This window comes from Aulonocara stuartgranti, assembly GCF_965226115.1.
Source record: "Aulonocara stuartgranti genome assembly, chromosome: 23".
Taxonomy (NCBI): domain Eukaryota; kingdom Metazoa; phylum Chordata; class Actinopteri; order Cichliformes; family Cichlidae; genus Aulonocara; species Aulonocara stuartgranti.
The window spans coordinates 25,291,828-25,317,280 of NC_138958.1; the positions used below are offsets into that span (position 1 = coordinate 25,291,828).

Here is a 25,453-nt window from a genome sequence, read left to right on the forward strand (position 1 = left end):
CAAAGGTTAACACTCTCCATTTCTAGTCTGTGTTGCACTTTTTCAAGTTTCACTAAAGCTCAGAGTGAATGTCAAGTGCAAACTGCATCTCTCTGCAGCTGATATCCTGCCTCTTGCAAATATACTGTACATCTTTCCCTAGCGACTGAAGGTTGTTAAGCAGCCTCTACGCCTTGTGGCGGAGATCTTAGGCTTTTATCCAGCCAGGCACCCCTGCTGGACATTAGCGAGAATTCAGGCTTAACCACTTTTTGTGTTCATCTTGATGCATGCTCAATCATCCGGGTAAGTAAATCTCCAAAAGTTGATTCTGTTTATCTGGACATAGCATTTTGTGGGAGAAACGTTTCGTCACTCATCCAAGTGACTTCTTCAGTCTCAGATGACTGCAGGTTTCTTATAAACAGTACATTGTACTGTACAGTTCTCCCACAAAACGCTACGTCCAGATGAACAGAATCAACTTTTGGACACTTTTTGTGTTGATTTAACTTGTTGCCTTGCATCTTTCGTATACAGTCCATGCTTATGAGCCTAACTGAGATCCGAGGTGTTCCTGTGTTTAACAAAGAAACTCTCACAGCTCAAACTTCTTCATCATTCTTTAATATTAAAACAGCAAAAAAATTTACAATAAGCTTCTCATCACTCATCCCACATCCACATTGCCCCCCTCCCTCCCACCCTCCCCAGAACAAAATCCATCCCCTCACAGACTCCATGTTGCAAAGCACAGATACATATGGCTTTGAGTATGTTGCATCAGCAGCTGCTCGCTCCGCGATGCAAAGCGCTCATCTCTGAATGAATTATGAGAGTGGCCGTATCCTGGGCTACCAAAACAGTTGTCATGGCAACTACCTGCAAGCCAAGCACTGGGGGGATTTTTCACCCCCGACGCACGCCAGCTCCTGCAACTGTTTTTATCCTCGCGTGGAGATGAACCTCGCCGAGGATGCTCGTCTCTGTGATTGATGGCACTTGTGAGCGGCCGAGCGGTAATTGTGGGAATCGCTCTCAGAGCCGTAATCACAGTGAGGAGCGCTCTCGGGTGTCGTATTGGCATAACATTTATTATGCTTTTATTGCAGTGTTTTCTGGATAACACTACAACCACGATGTATTTACGAAAGAGAAGACTTGAAGCAGCTGGAAATGCATAAACTGAAGTTGGAGAACAACAGAACCAAATACAGTGAAAACTTCTGGCACTTAATCAGCCAAAGGTGATTCTATACCAAGTTTTGGACCACATACTTAAATATACAAAAACAGAACAGCCTGCAGCTATCTAAAAAAAAAGAAATTACAGCATAAAATATACATTATAAGCCAAATGTCACAATTTAACCTGCAACAGAGCTGCTCAAATACCCATGAGAAAAATTAAACCAAAGTAGGCTGTCCTGAAATGTAGTCCAGGCCAAACTATGAGTAGCTATTAAGCTCCTCCACACCTGCACAACACCAAAAAAACTGGTGTGAAATGGTAAATATCTACTCTTAGATGTAATAAATAAATAAATAACTCTGTTTCAGTAAGGACAAGGAAACATAGCGTGCTTAAAAAAAGATCTTGTAACTGTCGTACATCTGTTTAGCACTATTGCTGTCTATAAGCTTGATGAGTCAAACTTTGTAAGCTGCCCCCACATAAATAATCCACAGGATAGCATCACAAACACCCGGGGAAATGAGACGTAGAAAAAGAAGGTAACAACATGACCTGAAAACGCCCTTGAAGTCGGTTTTTTAAACATGGCTTTATCTATAAAACTGATGTTTTTCTACTTTTTTATCCTCCCAGCTCTGGAAGATTCTTGACCTCTGGGTCAGGTTGGTATCGTTGGTATCATTATGCTTTAATATTTTGAGAAAGACACAACAGTTGATGCAAGGTGTGAGCCAAGAGTCCCGTCTTTACAAACCATACCAGAAGTAAGTCTGTGCTTCAGTGTGTGACCACTTTCCTAATGGATAAGGTGTCAGACTTCAGATCAGGAAATTGAGGGTTCGAGTCCCTTCATCTCGTAAAAATGAGTTACATATCCACCAACACTGCTAATAAAAAGTGTAATGATTCCATGACACCAAAGCACAAACTGTGATGATTGTCTCCAAACACTTGCAGGCTGCCTTTTGACCGACTGCAATCGCTCTCAGATTGATTGCCAACAAGTTGCAGTAACTCCTGGTACAACGCTGAGATGCTTTGCAATGAGAGGCTCGACTCAACTGGTTGTATTGTTTAAAAATAAAAAAAAACCCTATGTTACTATCTGTGGAGGAATTTCTGTTTCAAATCTGTGATGTTGTAACTGGTGTGAGTTTCTGTGCATGTAGTTGGCAAAAGATCTTTGATTTTATCTGATTTATCAGCCTTTACGGCTGTATTCTCACAAACTCAAACTGTCAACATGACCCCAATTAATCACAGACTGAAAGCAGATCGACTCCATCACACTGCCATTTAATTCAGGTTTATTTATATAGTGCCAAATGACAACAATAGTTGCCTCAAGGCGCCTTAACCCTCTCAAGGCAGGCGCTGCAGATTTGCAACAAGTAAAAGCTAACAACCTGGTTACCGCACATACATATTTTATGAGTTTTTTTTACTCAGAAGTACCACTGCAGGTATTCTTTTGTGCATTAGCAACAAAAACTTAATTTGAGCCTGAGAGGGTTAAACCGTAAGATAAACACCTTACAGTTTCATCACTGCCTCGACGCACCGAAGTCGAAGCAACAATTTAAAAGGCAACAAGATTGGACGTCCACTTGTTGCTGTTGTTTTCCCTGGTGTGACTGTAGCATTAGCTGTATTTTAACACATCTGCCTCACTGGGACACTGCCTCAAACAGCTCCTCCTCTACTAATGATCAGGAATAAACTGGAAAAAGGAGTTGGTTTTTGTGCTGGTTGGTGATATTTGAATACATGGACCGTTTTAAGTTGTTTTGACGGAGGAACGTCTCAATCACACCTTGAACAACAGGTTTCTGAATCAGCCGTTAAACTCTAGGCAACAAGGATTCACAGATTTTAAACTAATCTAAACCTTAAAGGTTAAAAAAATGCAATTTCTCAATTATATTTGAACTCCGATTAACAACTCCAACAAGATCTCACAGTTTTCTCACAGTTTGAAGCTTGAACAGTTCTAAATGCTTCTTTCACAGGCTTGTTTGTGCCACCAGGACAAAAAAGGAAATCTAGGGACAGTCACTGACAACCTCTGACAGCAGGTGAAAACTTATTTCTACTGAGGTGACACAGACTATTCTGATATGTCAATAAGAAGCTTTTCCTGTCTGTCAAACATTGTGCTACAGGTATAAAACACACACACACACGCTCAGAAACAGTAGCGAGCCCGTTCCCTCTCACTCGTCATCCCGTTGGTTGAGTAACGATGACGCATCGAGGAGACATCCTCTGAAATATCCAATTAGGGAGTGAGTCAGCTGAATCTGGCTGCGTCTTGATAGGAAGTGGCCTTCATCTGGGAAGATCTGGCCCAGAAAGAGGAGAGAATTTATCTGATCTGAACAACCTCTGGAAAAATTCTTGTAGTGAGCTTTAAGTTTTATTCTTCACTTTCTTCACTCAAGGTTCACTTTACTTGAATGTGCTCAAGGTTTTGACCACAATAGAAATGTCTGTCCTTGAGTCTCCTTGCTTTATAGTGACTGGACTGCAGATATCCAACAAATAAATCCTCTGAGTGCTCAAAATTTAACAGCTTAAAGTGTTGCTGCTTTGTTGATGAACAGGAGCAAAGCGCTGAATTTAGACGAGACAAAGAGAGCATCAATCCAATCGTGCTAGTATCCGATACCAATACCAGCTTTAGTATCAATACTGTCAACATCTGGATCAATCTGCCCACTCCTATCTCGTAGCTCACTTTGAAACAAGATATGTGAGAAGCTTTTATCTGTCTGTGGAAGAACTAGGAGAAAATCTGTGGATCAGAGAAAATCAGGTTCCTCTACTTTCTGGGGAGATACTTAGATTTGAGTCTGGGCTTTTAGAGTGATTGCTGGCTATCACCAGATGAAACTGGTTACAAAGAAGTTGCTGCACCAAAACCTCCTTGTGATTGCTTTGGTTGCTGGGAAATTACTGCAGTCGTCTGTAGTTTTTTTTTTGTATGAAAGACACCAAGTTGTCAGCAAACACTCCTCAACTATTCACTGACTGTCAAACTGAAGAGTGTAACGCAAACTGGAAATAGAGAATGTCCAAGTAAAAGTTTGTTTTACCACATCACCAAACTATGTTACAGAAAGTGCAGCGTTTACTCTTCGGTTTGACAACTGCTCAGCGAATAGCTGGCAAGAATTTGCTAATGCGAAAAACTACAGACGACAGGTCGCAATTTTCCAGCAACCAAAGCAAAGGTGGATTTTTACTGACACTGTAAGACTGTGGAAGATATGATTTACAGTATTTGCAGCTATACTTAGGTAAATATGATTGAATTGCTCTCTTGTTAACAGATGATATGCATCACTGTTTAAGAAATATGCTACCTTTGCTAGCTTATATGCTATCTTACCTTAGCTTAATTCAAACACTGGAAACAGAAGCAAATGTCAGTCAAATGGCAGCAATACCCACCTAGCAGCATCTCTAAAGTTTACTCATTAGTTATGTTTTTAATTATATATATATTTTACTATAAGCATAAAAGCAACATGTTTACAGGTTTGTTCTTTAGCATATTTTCCAAAACTTAACCGTTTTCAAGTATTGTCACAAAACACATTTTTTTCAGTGAAGTTTGGCACAGAGAGGTTTTTAAAACATGTTTAAGTGAAAAATGGACCAGCTGTGACCATGCTAAGCTGTGATAAGGTAATCAGCAAAACTAAAGCTATTTATTGAATGATGGCTCTTCATAAGTACCTTTAAAGTGGGGTAAAGTGAGTTTTTAAATATTAAAAAAAATCCTAAAAGTCACACTTTTACAATGAAGTTTAGAACTCAAGTACAGGACAGCAAATTTCCTGTGCCACACTGGAGTAAATAAAGACTCTGCATAACAGTGCACTGATACATAATGGAGAATGACCCATTTTAATTAAAAGCCACAGCTGCTGTTTGCAAAGACTCTTTGTAAGAGCCGAGTGTTTACCTGCATAGTGTAGTTGGCTCCTATCTTTATTAAGTGCTTGATGAGCTCGGCCGAGTGCTGGAAGTGAACATTGGCTGCCGAGACACAAAAAAACAGGACATGCAAATAAGTGTCGGAGAGGTTAATTCCACCACTGGATAAAAGGCGCCGCACTCGCCGAGGTCAAGTTTTAAAGCTCAGCATAGCAGAGAGGCTCGTGAGACTCACGCCTACCTTCAGTAGCCCACATTACTACGATGTTATTGTGAAATGAAGTCAAATTACATCCTCCGTTTCTGCTGTTCTGTGAGGAGGATGAAGGAAATGTGCATACCGTCAGCAGTGCCGTGGACCAGGAATAGAGTTCCTCCCAGATTTTTCATGCCGGACAGCACTTTGGAAGCCTGAAGATTGGACACAAATCAAATTATTTGTCGCATTAACACCAGGTCATAACATTACAAGCATCAGAATTTGATTGAAGGGTCAAAAGTGTAAGAAAAGTTAATCGTGAAGTTTCCACTTGAGGAGGCGGATTGTAAGATCATTAACAGGAAAAAATATATAAGAAGCTAATTTTTTCTTGTTGGCTGATGCTCTCCCTGTGCAAGCTTGGCTTCATCTCACAGGCATGTTAGATTAACTGGTGATTCTAGGTGAGGATGTGAGAGTGAGATGTTTCTCTGTCCATCTATCTGGGGTCTACCCTGCTCCAGATCCCTCGTGACTCTGAATTAGTTAAGCAGTAAACAGAAGCTTTAAGCTAAATATACTGGAAATCACTAGATTATTAAAGCAAGTAACCATCTTCTTGATGAAAAATTATACGAACGTAGACGTGCCAAACCTGTCATTCCTCTAGTAAGCGCATCATCTCCATTCAACTTTTTAAAATGTTTACCTTTACAGTAATAAAAAGCATGTTTATAGGCCACAAACTGCCCTGTTTCCCCCTGCATGACAACTGCATGATAGGTTATTTGTCTCTTCTTCTTTGAGCTGCTCCTTCAAGGGGTCGCCACTTTGGATCATCTATCTCACGCTATGCCTGGCATCCTCCTCTGTCACACCAGCCCATCCTTCACTATATGAACCTCCTCTGAGGTCTTCCTCTCACTCCGGCGCTCCTGCTTTTCCTTCTCTTTAACTGCCTCTGAACATGCCTTCCCTCTTCAGCCAGCAGTAGCACAGTTTCCACGTCATTCCATGGTTCACATTATTAATTATCTGCTTGCTTGATTAGGTGCATATTTTACACTGGAATCCCTTCCTGACACAACCTTCTTCTTTCATTCAGTCTTGGGACTGAAACTAGGAGTACTGGTTTGTAGTCTGGCTTGTAGCCCAAAGATGCGGTAACAGGAAGGTTAAGCCTGCAAGTCCTCACCTTGGCTAATCAGTCACTAAACTGGACCTTTACACTGCATTTGTGCTGCAGGTGCCTTTTTAATCTAATAGGAGGCTGAGGGGTAGAACCGACAGCCATCAGTATTTTTCACCCCCTGAAGCGAGGAAGTATGCAATCAGCTCCCCTTGTTTGTCTGTTTGTTAGCAGTCCAGCGTCCACAGTTTTCAGGATATTGTTGTGTGATGGTAGTTACCAAAAATAGCTCAATCTGATTTAATTTTAGTAAAAATCAGGTCAGGGTCACACCGAATGTGAATATCAGTAAAAACTTTAGATTATCCACAACTTTTTATGTATCGTCTTCAAACTTCACAACAATATACCAGGACTTGGGGGACACGAGTACCTCAGTTGAGTAAAAACATTTGATGTTAGCAGCACAATGACAGTGTAACACATTGACGTCAGCATGTTGTAATGAAAACAAAGTTTCAGTGTAGCCCTTGTCCTTCAGGGTGACTTGAGCTCTCTGAGTGCTCGTGTTTCCATCTAAGGTCATTTCTTATATTTATTTAGCCTGGAAAAACTCGACCTTAGAGTTATATATGTAGTCTGCTTGAATTAAAGCCACTGAAATAAAGGCGCTAGACTCACATGATGTAACGTGAGCTACTTTAAGTGTGATGATCCCGTCTGTTGTCCTTCATGCTCTTTGATTTGCTTTTTTTGGATTAAGATATTTAAAAACTAAGCAAAAAACATTTTTTTAATCCAAGATGCCAGACTGATAGCGATCGCACTGGGAGGGCGAAGCTTTAATATTACAGGATGTCTCAGTCTCACTGCTGTCATTCATTTTTTTCCCAGCTGGAATTCAAACCCGCGACCAGCCATCAACCACGGCATGTTTTCTCACCCGTCTGTTTCTGCATCTCGGAGGACTGGGTGAGTGATGATGCCCTGCTGATTATTGTCTGATCAGATTGTGCCACATTTCCTTCTCTGGGTGACTTTTGAAGCAGACCACCCCTCCCTGCTGCGAGAGTCACAAAAATAGAGCTCTCTGGCCCAGTTACAGGCAACCCACTTAGGAAGAAAAACACTCTCTGACTGCAACCTTCACTTGGAGGACAGCTGGGTGATTTTTTTTTTTTTTTTAGGATGGCATTTCTCTGTTCCTAAATGTTTTCTTCTTCTTCTTTACTGGTTGTTCTTTACTTTTAAAAAATGGGAGCTGTATAATTTGTGTTGGCTGTCTAACCTCTGCTATGTAAAATGTAGAAATGATTGGGAATCAAACAGGTAAAGGTGAAACCCACCCAGCCACCTGCATCATCAGCCAGCTGCATTTCCCATTAAAGTGGCTCTAAGTTTGCACTCTCCTTGGTTTCAGAGATTTGAGCTGCATGAAGCAGCCTGTACGGCTGCCAGCTTACCTCCACGCCTCGGTTTAAACACAGTAAAGATAAAAAGATAAAGGTGTCAGGTCGCAGGACATTTTATCATCAGCTGTGCTTCTTGTTTAAACACATTGCTGTCTATAAATGGAACAAGCTACAAAAAAAACTATTCTCTGATTTCGCTGGAGCGCTTTAAAGGGTCGTCTTTGTCTCCCTGCAACAACCCCAGCACACCTTTTTCTTTTTTTGTGTGTATAATGTGTCTCAATTTCTGTATATGTTTTTTGTACACAGGTCTGTCTTTTCAAAAAGAGATGTTGATCTCAATAAGACTGCCTGTTTAAATAAAGGATTTAATAATAACAAGAAGCACTCGGAGAGCACAAACCTCCGCCAAGCCGGCTCACTCTCTGGGCAATATTTACTTTTAAGGGAACAGTACTGTATTTTGTATACATTCATCTTGTTTTCTTTGTTATTTTTAAAAGTACTTTAAGCAGCTTGTAGTGCAGTAAAAAATCAGATACTGGTAGCATGAGAGATATTTACTTCACTCTCTACACTACAGTATATGCAGCTTACTCTACTATCTTTAAGCATGTAATACTTTCTGACGTCCCCTAAAAAAGGCAGATGTGAAATGTAGATGTGAGGTCAGAGGTCAAACGTGACACGCCATCTGATGAGGGACATCCAACTTCCCAAATCCAGTCGCATTTAGCTGAATTTCTTAGCAGTGTTAATTTTCTTAACTAACAAATGATAACTAAACAAAAACTGATGGACACTTTGGAGAGAAGAGATCCAATCAGAACTTATGAAGTTGTGAGCAAGGCGGGACGAGTTTGGAAGTAATCCAATCAGAAGTAATCAGACATACACATTTGAGCTGCCCTCGGGAAACGACTCAACCACCTCACGTGCTCGCAGTTTCTCTCGAAAACGCTTGGGAGGAAGAGACGAGCGGACATATGGACAGGTTTCACATTTGATGGACAGGAAAATAAGATGCCGTGTGGAGGAACGCTCGTGCTACAACAATTAGTTGAATAAAAATAAAAGAGTTTAAATGCTTAAACTATGACTAAAATGAAATGAATCTAAGTCATCCGTTAATAAAGAAGCAGGTGGGTAAAAGACAGAAGACGCTCACTTGGTATCTGCTCTCGTCAGTTGAAGGTGAGCCGAAGTATCTCTCTGAGAAGGCTGAGGCTGAAGGGGAAAAGGGAAATCAAAGAGGTTACATGACGTCAGCAGCAACCTGAGAACTTTACATAAAAAGTGCTGCATGGATCTTCTGGAGGATCTGACAGATCAGTGGCACTGGAATAAGCTAGAAGCCACACATTATGTTAGAGGACACATTTGAAGTTTATTATTGGCAAAAAACAAGTTGAAGTCTTCTTCGACTCATGCTGGAAGAACAGTCGGAGGTGGAAAGGCGTCTTATTTCTGCTTTTTACGAGTGAAGACAGACAGACAGAGACGCTTTCTTTGAAGCAGAGGCTTTGCAGCAACACTTCAGTCTATTAAACTCTACTCACAGCCAGCAGGAAGTCCTGAGCTGTACAGGAGTGCTAACGCCCAGCATTCCCTCCCAGAACTGACGAGAACTTTTTCATCTTTAAATGTAATAACCCTGAATTCCCGAAAGCGAACGCAAAGGATAATTAAAGTGACATTACCCCGGCAGTGCACATGAAAAAGATTGTGCAGGATAAAGATGTTGTGTTCTGAGAAATGACTAGCCGGGTTCAGCAGCAGCAGCAGAAGTAATAAATATTTCCGCGTCTCTGGAGCGTTGTATTAAAGAGGATTCAAATTCCTGCTCACCGTACATGCTCCAGTCGGTGACGGGAGCGCGAACAGCTGCGCAGCTGATCAGCTTCTCTGTCGACTTCAGCATCATCAGCGCAAGGTAGCCACCGTAGCCCTGCAAGGGAGACATTAGAGGAGCGTCACTTGCACCGAGAAAACACAGGACGTTTCTATCGTGTTTACACAGCATCAAAAAATGGCAGTCTCTGCATGGATCTGTACTTCATTACATTTATATATGGTCTCCAGCAAGAGCAGCTGGCAGCAAGAACTGTTGAAATATCTTTAACAAACTAATAAAGAAAGGCAAAACTAAATTTTAGGGAATAATGTGTAATTTAATTGGGTTTTTGTGGTATTAGTGGGCTGTTCTGGGTTTAAAAACAGGAGCATTATATTACAAGTAGCTCAAAGAGTAAATACACTGCTCAACATCATCCAGTGTGGCCCGTTTGGCAGTGATGGTTTGGGGAGGCGTATCCTTGGAGGGTCACACAGACCTTCATGTGCTAGCTAGCGGTACCCAGACTACTCAGACCAAGAGAAACTCCTGTTCCTCCTGGTACAGGTCATAAACAAGTCTCCTATGGCCAGAACCTTTAAGTAGTCCCTGGATGACAAATGCATGATGACAAATGTTGCCTCCTAATGAAGGGCCACAAGTGCCAAAATGAATTAACTGAGTACATCATTAAATCATTCATTTAAGGTGTCATTAATAAATAATTACATTTGTAAATGAAAAATTATTTAAATATACAAATAATTAATATTAAGTAATTTCATTTAAAACAGTTAATACAGCATTTATTATTTTAATTAATTATTATTAGATTCAATTATAATTTAATGAGGAATTTAATTACCTCAGTACATCAAATAAATTCATTTGGCACTCACAGCCCTCCATACTCCAGTGCACCTCTTTTTCTTTTGTACCAAAGTGGCTGAAATGGATTCACAGTGGTTTCTACTTCTTAAATAGGCAGACTGAAGCTTCACTGAGTTGTTATAATTAATGATGGCAGAGTCCATTTTAACCATGTTTTCTTTGTAAAATCTCATTTCCTCTTTTTTGTGGGATTAATTCACTGGATGAGGAGGAAACAGAAATCAGAGTTTTGACTGGGCAGCCACTACAGTTACTGTACCGATCACACGTGTATTCAGGGTTAGGTCAGGGCGTGAGAGACTAACCTCGCCGAAGACTCCAACACGAGTGCGATCGATGAACGGCCGCTCCGCCAGGAAACTGAAAAACACAGCGGCTATTTTTAACGAGTGGAGAGGAAGTGGGTATCAGAAAGCAAGAGAGGTAATTATAACTTTATATTTCATTTCACACATCACACACTCTGCTGAAGCTACATAAGGAAGGTCAAAGGTCAAAGCCGTGAGAGAAGTTTTTGAATGCAAATTTATGTTTTCCAGAAATATTACTATTCATAAAGAAATAATTTTTTTCTTTACATCTCCCAAAGTTTTGAACAAAGATCACTTACACCAGACCTCATTCTAATCATCTCATCAATTCCAATAAAAGGTGTAACAGTTGTAAAAATGACCATTTAAATGTTTTATTTTTTTTAAGAAACAGTGACAAGCTCTAAAATGTCCATTTCAAAGATGTTTAGAGCTCATAAAACAAGCACCTTTATATCCAGAAAACTGGAAACAGAGATTCGATTGATTTTCTTCTGTTCACAAACTCAATTAGTTGCTTCGGGCCAAGGAGTTATGTTTTCAGTAGCATTTACATGTGTGCTTCATTCTGTCTGTAAACATGAACGCTCTTAAGGTTTAAATGAATTTTGATAAAACTCTGTAGGCGAGTAAGGTGCACTCATATTAACAAGTCATTAAAATTAGCCTTACATCCATCGAGGTCTTCAAGGTCAACTTACTGGTCGAAAAATGACAAAAAGCCTTAAAACCCAGAAACTATGATTCTCACAAGTTTGGTGTGTCGTCAGTACAGAAAGTAACATATAAAGGTTTAAACCTCAAATCACATTTGACCTCTGACCTCTTCTTCAAGGTCAACAGATTGAGCTGAAAGTCAAAGTGATCATTAATGTTTCTTACTGCCATATCGTGTATTGACAGCATATAGACATGTAGGGAATGACAAACAGGAGGATTTTAAATATATTACGTTACTTTGGAACTCTGACAAGTTTATTAAGGTCAAACTTTCTTTGTTTGTATCAGCAACATTTAGGAAAGAATTATGAATATCCTACAAATATCGTGTCACATCTGACCTCTGACTTCACTCTGACCTTGGGTTTTATGGCACTACATACTTCAAACTTCTTAAAATAATTTTAAAAATAACAAAGAAAACGAAATGAATATATACAAAATACAAAGCAGGACTCAGAAGCTTCTTGTTATAGATCATTTAAGGGTTTTGCTTTGCTTTTTAACTTTTTTAACGTATGCATCTTGTTTATGTTTTCCCGCCCAAGAACACCACAGAGTCATCTGCGAAGCTCTGACAAAATCTCTGTCTAACAGAGAAATGGTACTCCAGGGTGGACGCTACGTACTTCAGAGCTGCTATGTAGTCCTCCACGTCCGCTATGCCGAGCCTCTGCTGTGAAAAACTGCCAGAGGACAAAAGACAAAGAAACTGTGAGGTCAGAAAGGACTGAAACAACTTCTGTTACTAAAAAAACAAAAACTGTTACCTTTGACCTCTGAACCCTGACCCCCTGCCATCAATCCGCGCCACGATGACCTGCGCCAATCCTGCCAGCACCGAGTCCCACTCCAGCCTGAACTCCTCCGTCACCGTCTGGGTGCCTGGAGAGCTGTCGCTGTCGGGAAGGTTGTTTTACTCACATTAATGTACTGACTCTTAGATCCGGACATATTTGTAGTTTACTGTGTGAGAGTGGCGCTTCACTGAAGCATTTTGACCCTTGGCCCTGACCCATTTTTGCTCTAATGGTCACCATAATTTACAAAATGAGCATCATGCTGTACTGAGAAAGACTTAAAACTAGCCACCCAGGGCATAAACCCTGAGAAAAATGTTAACTAAGGACATAAATGAAGGGAACTGAAGGTCGTTTAGACTTCTGTATAACCACGTCTTTCTGAAACCAGTCCGCATGTATATAAAACTGCAGGTTGATTTTAGCTATGACATTTACATTTTTCTCAAACATCCATTTTCATCTCCACAAATGTGTCCGACAGCCTGCAGCTACACTGCAGTTCCATTTTTAGCTGTCCTCACAGAGTCTGACCTTTGAAGCTCACAGTGCTGCGATAAAATAAAATAAAAAAGGCAAATGTAATAAAGTGGAAAAGGCTTACACAATAAGAAGAAGGCCGTAGATGTAGGAGTCAGAGAAGTCAGGAGGATAGATGAGCTTCAGAGGCAGCCCTGTGAGAAGACATGCAGAAATATTAGCTGGAGACGAGGCGAGGATAAAAAAAAGATGCACGCACAGACACACAAACATGACGACAGGTGCACAGACTCAAACACGCTCGTGTCATTTACTCTCGGAGTGGCTCAATTATCTCATGAAGCTCACACACTAGCACAGCTGTTAAGTGCAGATAATTTGTACCAAAGGTTGTGTTAGTGAGCTCCGTCCGAATCATCCTTTTAGTCTCCAGCGCCGAGCGCAGGGGGAGGTTGTTCTCCAAGACGAAATACGCTGTGAAGAAGAAATCGTGTTTATCAGAGTGCAACAAAGCTGTTATTAAGACGAGAAAAATCATTAAAAGGTGCTAAGAGGTCCAGGATGCTCAGAGCGGAGCAGTTAATTCTCTGAGTGTTTTTCTATCAAGACTTCATCGACTGCTGGTTATTACGCCACTGTTATTTTTACACAATAAAAAGAAGTCATGACTTGACGTTGCTATTCACGAGCTATATCTCAGACTCTACAGGTCTCAGTTAGCATGATAAACGTTCAAGTTCATGACTTCTGGAACAATGTCCTTTGGAAAGAAGAGACCAAAATCGAGATGTTTGGTCAGAAAGCACAAACTCAAACATCTGATACCAGCTCCTAAAATGTGGAACAATTTCTCTTCTCTGTTCGTTTTTAAATCTCGTTAAAACCTGCATCTTCTCCTTTGGTTCATTGTGGTTGTTTGTAAAGTGCTTTACAAATAAAGTTAGTATAGTATGGTAGTTTTCACTGTTACCTCCTGTGGGTGGAAAAACCCAGCACGTGACTCTCTGTTCTCACCAAATATTGACCCTGATAGAGGATGACCCCTACCTTCAAACAGCTGTGTTTAGAGATCAGAAGATCGCCATGGTGTTTTTACTTATCTCAGTTGAGGGTCTGCAGACCGAGGCCGCTGCATGTAGCATGGATTATGAGCCTGCTTGAGTAAAATGTAAAACTTGCTAATGTTTATCCAACTACAACACAGCCGATATCGTGGCTAGAAAGACTAAACAGTGTCATAAATAGATGCCTCATACAGGAGGTGTCTATTAAAAGGTACACGACACTCATATGCGAGTTTGTAATGAGCAGCTAATTGTGTTGGTGTTTTTCCATCAGGTCCTCATTGATTAATAGCAAAAGCTCTAACTTGCAGTTTTATTAACATGCTCACAGTTTCTCATTTGAGCTTTGCCTCTGATGTATGATTGATCAGCTAGAAGAGTTCAGAAAGTTCATTACTGTATGGATTACTGGGAAAAACCTGCAGTGTAAGACTGGTTTACTGATGACCATGAACCAGACCAACCAGTAAATATTTTCTGGCTTGGCAACACATCAAAATCACCTTTGAGGAGAAAAACACTCACACCTGCAGTTCTCTCCTAAAACACCACATAGGCCTCAATATAACATGACCCTGCTTAGAATATGACCACTCACCTTCTACCTGTTATTTAAGGAAAATGTCCTTTTATAGGAAACCCTTTACACTCATTATTTGAGGAGGATTCCCAAGATGCTATTACTGCAAAGCAGGGTCTTATCAGAGGGATGCTTCATTAGTCACTCTTCCCAAATTACCTAATACAAAATGTTTTTTGAGCGTGTTTTCACCTTTTTCAAATCAGTCTGAGTGCAGCTGGTGCAGATTGTGAAACCCCCGCGAGAAAGATTTGCCGTTTGTAATACTGGACTATAAAAATCACAGACTTAACTTGACAGCTGTCACTCTTGGCTGTTTAATTTCTCTCTGCTTCATTTATGCAGCAAATGCACTGGGAGACCTTCAGTCGTAATTCATCTATTTTTTATGTGGCTGCAAAACGCACCAGGCTTCAGCAAAGGCTGCTGGGTAAACTGGCTATAAATCCACTGTATGAACAGGCTGAAAGCATTTGCTGATAAGCAACATAAATAATCCATATTGCAGACCAGTCATGGTGGTGTTCTCTGATAAACTATATCTGATTTCTCATACCGCCTCCCCCCCCAATCTTATTTCTAAGGAAAACTTGCATAAGGAAACTTGGTTGATTGTATATCAAAGGTGAATTTGCTCCTTTCTTCTCCATCCTCGAGCCCTCTGACAGAGTCCACCTCAAACAGGCATTAGAAGAACTACAGTTTTTGGTACTTCAGCTGTGGATTTATTTTTCAGCCCTGGACCTTCAGTGGGTTCTTGTCTGCCCCCATAGTCTCCAAGTGCCACAGCAAGTGGCAGTAATACACTCACTGAGAAGCAACAGCGAGCTTGGTGATGTTTTTTAAACATGCATGTTTTTTTTGGAGAAAGTTGATCCTCTCACGACAAGCATCTGGTTTGTTATCCCTGAAAACTTCAGCATTTGGAAGAATTTCTCACAAAAGGAACCCCAGAAAACATAACTACGTTTGTTACTTCAGCCTGACTTTAACACAACACAATGTGGCTCGACACGACGAGGCTGCCCTGTAGCATTTTGAGGTGATTTCTCCTAAAAACAGACACATGGAAACTGTTACTGTACTTTAATTCAGCTTTTAATTCCTGCTTTTGTGTAACGGAAAATTCTGCAGCTCATGTGCATTTGAAGAAGCACAAGCACACGGCCAAGCAAAGGTGTCACTGCTGCGACTGTGCATGAAGTTGGTGACCTCTCCTTTCACTATGTTTGTAGAAGCAGTCTGCACAGCTAGCTGCTTGATTTCATCCACCTGTGGCCATGAAGGTGACTGGAACACCATGGCTGAGTGAATACTTTTGGAAATGTAGTGTAGGTGTCCTCTCTCTGGCATTCTATCAGTGCACCACTAACTTACACAGATGGTATCCAAATCCACTCTTTCACAATCTTTTAATGAATTCCCCTTGCAGCCCCGCTGATGATTAGCTCTTCTAAAACACTAAGCGATGACACCCGCCCGTTTAAACTGTGATACAAAGACGTTAAACGCCTCCAAAATGCAGAAATTATCAGCGCAGTCTGGCACCAAATCCAGCAGCTGCTCATGTTTCCACACAAATGAGATGATGTCGCCTAATTGCAGAAAACTATTTTCCATTTCAGAGCAGAAGTGAGAAAAAAGCACATCTGCCCGCCCACACAAACATCGCACAAACACCATCAGGCGGAGTAAAGACTCCACTCACAGTCCACGTCGGCGAGACTGACGAGCAGCACAGCTGGAACTCCGGGACCTGCGATGGGAGACAGAGAGAGAGAGAGAGGGAGAGAGATGACTGTGTGCTTGTGAATAAAAAGCTCCATGCTGATGCAGCCTGCTTTAGGTTGTGTTTTGACCAATTATCAGTCATGCAAAAGCAAAAAAGAACAACTTATTCTGAACATCAGGAGTATTTTTATTTTTATTTCTGCAGTTGTTATGCGATTAAAGCAAAAAGAGTGAAACTGGAGATTTCAATCAGGTTTAATTCTCTCAGCCAAGCTCTAAATGCAGCTTTCCTTTGCATTTGCCATATTAGAAAGTAAAAGTGAACAATGTTGTCGATAGATGGTGTTGTCTGGCTTTAGATTGAGTGCGTTATTTGTCTGGAGAAATAAACTAGCATGGAGCCAAAGAAGCCAAAAAGCCAACCGGAAAGGCTTATCCCTCAAAACTGTAAATACAAAAAAGTTGCACAAAATAGTTTCCCACCACAGGAAATTTATTTTGAGTGTCTTCATAGTTTTATTTTTGAAATACACCAATTTCTATACACTGCAGGAAAAACGAAAATAAATATTATAGTGCAAATTTGCAAAAAAGCAGCATCTGCATCAAAATAAACTATTTCCAGCAGTCCAATATGAGTCCTAAGCATCCCAGAAACGACACAGAAAGTCATAAAGTCAAACATAACTTTTAAAAACACAAGTATAGGCCCTGAGGCCTTGATGGTAAAAAACTACATTTCCGCGAAAATGACGTCACTTCCGGTTTCGGGCAGGTCATGGCGGACATGCGATAGTTCACGCTGATGGACGTAGGAAGTGTTACAAACAGCTGATCGGATCGGCAAAGCGTGTTTCTGGAATATTGTGTTTTTGTTGCTGCAACTGCTTTTTATGCAGTTTTTGCAAAGCTATATGTGGAAGGAAGCCGTGACCTAGGACAAGCTGATGGCATCAGATGTAAGTACAACTGCTCCGGTTTCATATGCAAAAAAAATTATTATATTATTATATATTATTATTATTATATTACGTGGTTGCAGAGCTACCAGGATTTAAAAATAGTTACGCAAAACGGAGCGTGCCCGCTCTGACCGGTTTTAAAGGGTTAAAAATGTAAAATAAAAACAAGTGTTTTTGATTTACACTGGAAAATCTAATTCAATTATAAGATTTTACATATGGGGACATAATACAGTCATGTGTTCCTCGCCAGGTTCTAAAGTTACTTAAATAAAACCTCAGATGAACAACAGCACGACATCTTACACTGTGTCATTATTTAACAAGAACCAAAATGCTGAACCTAAGCAGACCTCAGGATTCAGCAGCCTGTAGAAGCACCTTCAGCAGCATCACTGTGAAGGACACTTGGTCCAATCAATCAATCAATCAATCAATCAATCAATCAATCAAGGCTTTATTCGCCACGTGCAGGTTGCCCTGCAGTGAAATAGGACTCCCCCGACCTTACACACACAACACAGACATCACATGGGGATACAGGTCGGAGATCGGTAGCGTTACAGAAAAAAACACTGAAATATACACTACAATGGGAAAGTACAAGAGGAAAAAAAGATATCCTCTACTCATGCTGGGCTCCTGGGAGGACAGCATGAGAACAGGAAACAAAAAAACTAATGGGGATGGGGTCCATAAATAGATAATACCCAGAAGGAGCGTGGTCTCGCTCCTTAAATTCAGATAATTTATCTCCAATTATCCCAGTTCATTGAGGTTCATGGACAGCTCTCTTAAGATCCCACCAGAGCATTACAGTCAGGCTGAGGTGAGACGTTTGACTGAATCATTGCAGCAGCTGTAGATCTGCTGCTATGGTTGGGATCATTGTCCTGAGTCCACGGTCGACTCAATGACCGCAAGGTACCCAGATCATGAGCCCTCCACCACCGTGCTGACAGCTGGTATGAGGTCTTTGGTTTTGTGCATCCTGACCAAACATTTCTACTTTGGTCTCGTCTCTCGAAAACACATTGTTGCCGAAGTCTTGTGGTTTGTTCAGATGCAGTTTTACAAACCTGCTGTTTTTAGAGAGAGGAGGCTTTCTCCTGCTAAACCTTCCAAAGAAGCCATACCTGTCCCATCCTTTTCTACTTTGACTGTCATGAATTTTAACATTTAACATGCTAACTGAGGCCTGATAGAAAGCAGAAACACTTTCATTCCTGTGAAAGCAGTGAGGTGATCCATGCTTGTTTTACACACTGTTTCTGCATTTTGGCTCAGTTTCTGTTAAATAAATAATTACACTGTGCAATAAATCATGTTGTTTCTCATCTGAGGACCAGATGGTTTCTCATTAAGCCCCCATATATAGAGTTTTAAAACTGAAAGAGGACTTCCCTCTTCACACATAACTCTTAATATTTCTCTATTCAAACGTTGTCTTTCATGGCGTAAAGTCTCACCGTGTGTTACAGCCTCTGCCGGTCAGAACTCATAAGCTCAGAAAGAGTGCTCATTAACACTCTGTCATTAAAATGCCAAATCTTGCTCACACGAGACCTCATAATTTGTGTGTGTGATGCTTCCCCGAGCGGGATGTGCATCGACCCTCTCTGACCTCGACAGTGCACGATGGCGTGCTGTGCGTCTGGGCTGACGTTGGCATCGAAGAAGGTGCATCCCTCTCGCAGTCCACAGGTGAGGCATCGCCGTGGAAACGAGCTGAGAGTCGACACACTGTCAGAGGAAAGGGGACAAAATGTTTACCGAGCCTCACACGCACACACACAAAGGCTGGGGGAATAAGGCTTTAAGTGTGTGTTTCACCTGTATAGGTGTCTGTGTTCTGCAGCGTCCTTTGTGCTCAGGAAGTATCTGTGTGAAGGAAAGCAGAGCAGCTAAAGTAGGACAAGGTCACACATCCATTATCCATCCGCCTGCACTCGTCTCTGTGTCCGCCCAACCGTAAGTAAAGATCTGTGCTGTCATGAAACTGGCAGCTCACAAAGCACTTGTTGTTTTCACACGTTTATCTCCTCCTCCTCAATGAAGCTGAATTATTATTATTAGCAGTGATAATGGGAAAAAATAAATAATACAGAAAGAAGAGTTTTTATTCTGTTTCTTGGTTGGAAAATGAAAAAAAGGCTTTTCATCTAGAGAAAAATTAGGCTTTTAGCAGGAGTGTTTTTCCTTTCTCTCATCGTCTACTTTACATCTGAGCCACTGCTTTCTGAGTCCAGCGTTATAATTACAGCCTGGCAACGAAAAGCCACACAGTCTGTGTTAAAACATTCATTTTTGTGGCTGTATGAGAAGCGTCTTAACATCTTCCTCTCAAATATCAATCAGTGTTTGCTGAGACAACACGGGTTATGATTTTGTTTGAGTCTTACACAGTCTGGTTGTTTTCGTCGTACGCCACAATTTTTGTCACCTCCCAGTTTCCCGACGTCAAGTTGCGAACTTCGTCCTGGTCGCTTCGCAGCTGAAAGACAAACAGTTTGATGGAAACATGCTGAAGTGAAAACAAAGTGAAGAACTGATAAGACTTGGAGTCTCTCATCCCAGACTGGTTAGTTAGGAAATGCAGTTTTAAATGACTTTGATGAAGTTACTTCATGCTGTCTGAATATTATTATCTTTGTTTCTGGCATTCGACTGCTATTTTGACAAAGATAATCATTTTTATTGACAGTGAAGTTTAGAAATTTCTTTGTTAATGTTCATCCTTTGCCCATATTTAACTGGTGTATGGATTTGGATGTGTGTGCTTCATATTGTTTTGTGCAGCCTATGATTGTACTGCTGTCCTTGTTTGCAAGGACACTCATGACAAAAGAGACTTTTAATCTCAAGATTATTTTTTCCTTATGAAAAGAAGGTTAAATAAAAAAAATTAAGTCTGGGGGTTGTGTATTCAGGCTCCACATTACATAAAAGTTAAAAACTGATTTGCATGTCACTGAATAAATAAGTATTTGATCCCCAATCAAAACAAGAGTCATGTGGTAAGCTGTTTCCTGTTGGTCACCAGGTTTGCACACATCCCAGGAAGTGTTTTGGTCCACTCCACATTACAGAAACTCTCTAAATCCTTTAGGTTTTTTGGCTAAAGCTCAGCAGCTTCAGCTCTATATAGTCTGAAGTCTGGTTAGACTACTCTTTTATCACAGTGTGCTTCTTCTTTAGCCCGTCCTTTGGTGCTTTGGTGATATGTTTTGGGTCAATGTCTTGCTTGAAGAGCCATCCATGACTCATTTTCAGCGTCCTGGCTGAGGGAAGCAGGATCTCATGAAGTCGTATTGTACAGTTACCATGTTTCCACGTGGGGGATGGTGTTCTTTGAGTCTTCAGATTTCAGTCAGTTACAGCGTAGTGTGTCACCAACGGCATTACCAACTGACTTCAAATAATTATTTAAATCAATAACATACAGATCAATTTATAACTTTTATATAATGGTGTTTCTGGATTTTTGGTTGATATTCTGTCTCTCTCCAATTAAACATTTGGTGCCAGCCCCGATTCTGTGCCTCCTCTTTCTTGACAGTTGCAAATATGCAAATATGCGTTTTATTGTGAGAATTGTTTCCTTTTTAGGTCCAACCCACCAGTTGGACCCTGACTTTTTCTTTATTAGCAAAGCAGCACAGTGACAGCTGTCTGTATACTACAACCTTCAGCGATGTGAACAAGGAAAAAGAACTCAAAACAATTGAAGAACCTGAAGTAAATTAGATCAATTTTTAAGCTTCTGTGTATTTAATGACCAATTTTTTTTTTTAATGTCCTAAAGTTTCATATAAAACTGAGCTGATAATTGAAGTTCAGTGACCTGCGAATGCAGTTTGTTTCATTGCATCTTATACATCATGTGGAATTACACAGTTATAAGAGCTTCTGTTCTTAACATTAATTCATAAAAATCCAGATTGTATTTTTATTTTAAAGTGGCCCTACTATGCTCATTTCCAGGTTTATATTGTGTGACTCTAGCAGCGTATTTTTTACATCATTCAAAGATCTACATAATCATTCTGTGGACCTTGGTGATGACCTCACTTTAAACCCAGCTTTCTTCTGATTTGTAGCCATTAATAAATAAATAAAGTGTCTAAACAGCAGCTGGGTTGAAAAGATGGTCTTAAACTGAGCGATTAGAGGAGGACATTATTAACATAGACTAATCTAATCACACTGCAGGAACCCAGTGCATTTAGGCATGCAGACATGCTTAAGACGACTTAATGAGGTTCAACCTGAACATCAGAATGGAAGAACGGTGACTTTGAGCATGACACAGTTGTTGATCTAAGTATTTCAAAAAGAACAGAGAAAAAGAGAAAATGTTCAGTTCGCTGGGTGAAAATGCTTTGTTGATGTCAGAGGTCAGATGAGAAGGGCCAGACTGCTTTCAGCTAATAGAAAGGCAACGGTAACTCAAATAACCACTCATTACCACCAAGGTATGCAGAAGAGTATCTCTACAGCAGCAGAAGACCACTCCTGTCAGCTAAGACCAGGAAACTGAGACTACAATTCACACGGGCTCATCAAAATTAGACAACAAAATATTCAAAAAACATTGCCTGGTCTGATGAGTCTGTATTTCTGCTGTAACATTCAGATGGTAGGGTCAGAATTTGATCTAAACTACATGAAAGCATGGAGCCATCCTGCCCTATATCAGTGATTCTGGCTTCAGGTAGTGTAATGGTGTGTGGCTGTACTCAAAGGGCCTCCATATTTACAAGATTTCAATCCAGCAGAGCACCTTTCGGGTGTGCAGCTGACAAATCTGCAACAACCGTCTGATGCTGTCAACATGCACCAAGCACCTTGTTGAATCTGTGACTTGAAGAATTAAAGCAACTCTGAAGGCAAGAAGAGCATACAACCTGACAGCTGCAAGGTGTACCTAATGAAGTGGCCAGTGAGTATATATCCAGAAAATAAGGAGAAGGCATAAATGGTCCACTTTAATTACTAGTAAATTCCAGCTTAATGTGTACATGAAAGGGAATATATTTTTAAAGCTCTTTTGAACATTTTATTTCATCATGAAAAAATAGTTTCCTCTCAGGATAACCAAAACCGTTTAATCTTAAATATAACATTTCAATAAAATATTTAATTAAATATAGTTCAGAAAACCTCTGCAACATAAAAGGTTTAAAGGGTTCCAGACGGGATTAAATTTAAATTACTTGTGATTAATTACATAATTTCCTTAGGGATTAATAAAGTATTCTGATTAAATAAAAACTGTGGTTGGGATTAAAATCAAAGCCAAGTAACGGATGAAACAGTCGTCCTACTCTTATCCGGTCCTGGCGACACCACTTGTGGCGAGGACGTGGAGAAAAGAGCAGAGTGTCGTCTGTAAATCACCTTCTTGGTGAACATCGTGATGTGGTGGAAGTCTCCGTGACCTCCCTGCTTCACAGGCAGCGTGAGGAAAAACCGGCTCCTGTCCTTGGAGAACAGTGGATCCTGTCCCTGCAGAGAGAAACTCGAGACTTCAGAGGTCACATTCTTCACGCATGGACGCATCCTGCTGCATGCTGACTCAGCAATACAACACAGTCCAAAAATAAGCTACGCATATTTTTATCGATGGATACGACATTAAAGGAGGCGGCTGTGCAGGAGATTTAACCTTCACGTCTCGCCTACTGTGAAAACTAACCCGCCCCATGAGTTAAACCCCTTATCCAAGCACAGGGGATGCTCCTGTATACACAAACCTTGAAAATCTATCTTTATTCATTATTCTTGCAGGCTTTTACGCTATAATGCACTTATTCAAGCATTAAAAAGAATGCTAGTAACACCCCAAAAAAAAAATTACGCCATTTTCACACATCCACAGGAACCCTGGACTTTTCTAGACATCATATAAATGAGGAGCATGTGAGAACACAGATGTCAAACACGGTCAGCTCATACTTTAAATGGTCTTTAACCTCCGATGTCTCTGCTACAATGTCCTTGTGATTGTCAGGTGTGAATGGGCGTCACGTGACCTGCCTCTTGTCCAGAGATGCCCCCTCCCCTGAACCACACTGATGATTTCCAGTCCTACAAACATGTCTAATTGTGTAATAAAGACAGCTCTGGACAAGGTCTGAGTGCAGAAGCCTGTCCGGTTAGTTTTGTAACCTTGAAATCTGGTCCTTTCTAATGCTGGCATGAATGTTTGCAAGTTAAAGCTAAGACTTATCACTTGTGTGGTATTCACGGTTTGATTCCACATATGGGACACTGTGATAAATGTGTGCATTCAGACTTACCTGTCTGGAAAGCCACGTCTCTGAAGACTCCTCATGTCTCTGCATGAAAGAGCAGGAAATAAAATCCAAGGTTTGACACAGCTTGAATCATGTGTCCATTAAACGTCTCTGTAAGGTTAGGTATGGTTATGATTTCTGAATATTCCTATAATTACTTAAAAGTATAATAATTTATGCAACTATTTCTTCACTTGTTTTTTTATTGACACTTGTTAGGATGTAATGCACCAATCTCACCAGAGGGTGGGAGTAATGTGCTTCAATGTCACTTAATAATAATAAAAGAAGAAGAACACGCGAAGCACCAGTGCGGGCCACACTGGATGCTACTATACAGAAAGCAGAAACACGGAAAGTTAAAGGTGACGACAACGGTCAAAAAAGTGTGAAACAACTGAAAAATAAAAATGAAGTTTTTAAAATGTCATCTGGTAAAGCTAGCATTAGCATGTCATGTACCTGTCACAGCTACACACTGTTATGGCTGCAAAAAGGGGCTAGTAGATGAGGGGAGCGTTTTTTATCAAAACAAAGGACGCCAAACTAAAACACATAAGTACAAACACAAGTTAGTAAAAGTGGGTCATACTCTTATAAGTACTACACTTACTCTCAAGTTATGTTAAATAAGCCACGTTTCATACCCCCCCTCCCCCCACTAGGCATCAAAATCACTTAATATACTTCAGGTAGAAATAACATGATCATATTATTATATTATTAATAATATTATTAATAATATTATTAATAATATTACAGTACTTCACTCATTAACTATTATTGTGAGTATAGTAATAACACGTACAGCGATTTATCATCTTTTATTAAACTGCAAATTAGATTTAGTCAGTATCTGTTTTATTCTGTAAGATAAAGTTATCTCACTTCAGGTACTGAGGCTGTGAAGCACACCAACGTGGTAACTGAAACCTGCCATAAATGTTGCCATGAGAGAGTCAGTCTACGATCACTGTGGTATTAAATGGGGTCAAGTTGGCAGTTATATGCAATCTGTTTATGATAATAACAGCATAACAGCATAATTAACAGCATAATTATCAGCAATTAACTCTGATAAATCATTGCACATCACATATCTGTTGCTGTCTACATGGAAAGAAATGAATATCTAACTATCACATTTGTGCTCAGCAGCCTTCCTGTTCTGTAGGAACATTACCAGAATGCAAACTGCTGGCAGCCACCAATGATGTTACCAACAGTTCAATCACCAATTCAATACAATCGTCAGACAGCTACTGGTCTTCTTGGAGATGTGAGGAGGTTGCTGTCCTATTTTTACTTGTGCGACTAAGCTATTAGCTTGCAGTCAATCAATCAAGTGTTTTGATTGATTGATTTTTCCCACCCCTACCACAGACTGTAAGAACGGTTTTGAGAAGCTAAAGGAACTTACCAGTAGGTCTGAAAAGAGTTTTAGGCTATGCCCATCAGTGCAGTCCACCACTGCCATCAGCCTTAGAAGGCAGGGAAGACCAAAAACTGTTTCTATGCCAAACTGGACTTCTCCGTGTCTGATAAACTGGACTTTATGTCACAGAGATTGGTCATTCTTCCAAACCATCTGCCAAGCTGCCAAACCAAAATCCGCAGAGCATAACCGCTTTTCACCATCTTTAAACCCGTCTGACAACAACTCCATTTTTATCAGTCCATCCAGTTTTGGATGTGTGGAGGTGAACGTCAGATACCTATGATTTCAGTTTTAGAACCAAATGACCACATTTATGACAGTTTCTCCATCTTGGGTCTTGACAAATGAATGCCAGTGTTCTTTATTCACAGAGAGCGCAAGTGGGAGCAGGCATGCTTAAAGCTACTTTGGTGTATCAGTGGACTCATCGGCCACGTGGCGGCCTGATGCAAAGTCGACACTTAGAGAAGTTCCAGTGCTTTCTGGC

The 25,453-nt window shown here is 40.5% G+C and overlaps 1 protein-coding gene across 3 annotated transcripts in view; it reads right to left on the reverse strand.

Moving 5' to 3' along the window:
• LOC309701049 (inactive dipeptidyl peptidase 10-like) overlaps window positions 1-25,453 on the reverse strand; it is an 87,255-nt gene that overhangs the window by 4,531 nt on the left and 57,271 nt on the right. Inside the window, exons 12-27 of one of the 3 annotated variants that reach the window (XM_082525020.1) lie at window positions 23,532-23,570; window positions 22,630-22,737; window positions 19,632-19,723; window positions 19,063-19,110; window positions 18,854-18,972; window positions 16,245-16,292; window positions 13,277-13,366; window positions 13,017-13,086; window positions 12,383-12,511; window positions 12,242-12,298; window positions 10,887-10,941; window positions 9,705-9,804; window positions 9,025-9,083; window positions 5,458-5,527; window positions 5,145-5,218; window positions 695-3,516 (exon numbers count right to left, since the gene is read on the reverse strand). In XM_082525020.1, the coding sequence (XP_082381146.1) occupies window positions 3,388-3,516; window positions 5,145-5,218; window positions 5,458-5,527; window positions 9,025-9,083; window positions 9,705-9,804; window positions 10,887-10,941; window positions 12,242-12,298; window positions 12,383-12,511; window positions 13,017-13,086; window positions 13,277-13,366; window positions 16,245-16,292; window positions 18,854-18,972; window positions 19,063-19,110; window positions 19,632-19,723; window positions 22,630-22,737; window positions 23,532-23,570 (1,287 nt within the window). In that variant the 3' untranslated portion in view covers window positions 695-3,387. Of the gene's footprint in view, window positions 1-694; window positions 3,517-5,144; window positions 5,219-5,457; window positions 5,528-9,024; window positions 9,084-9,704; window positions 9,805-10,886; window positions 10,942-12,241; window positions 12,299-12,382; window positions 12,512-13,016; window positions 13,087-13,276; window positions 13,367-16,244; window positions 16,293-18,853; window positions 18,973-19,062; window positions 19,111-19,631; window positions 19,724-22,629; window positions 22,738-23,531; window positions 23,571-25,453 lie in introns of those variants that run through there. The other 2 variants (XR_014274845.1, XR_014274846.1) reach the window with 2 other exon arrangements.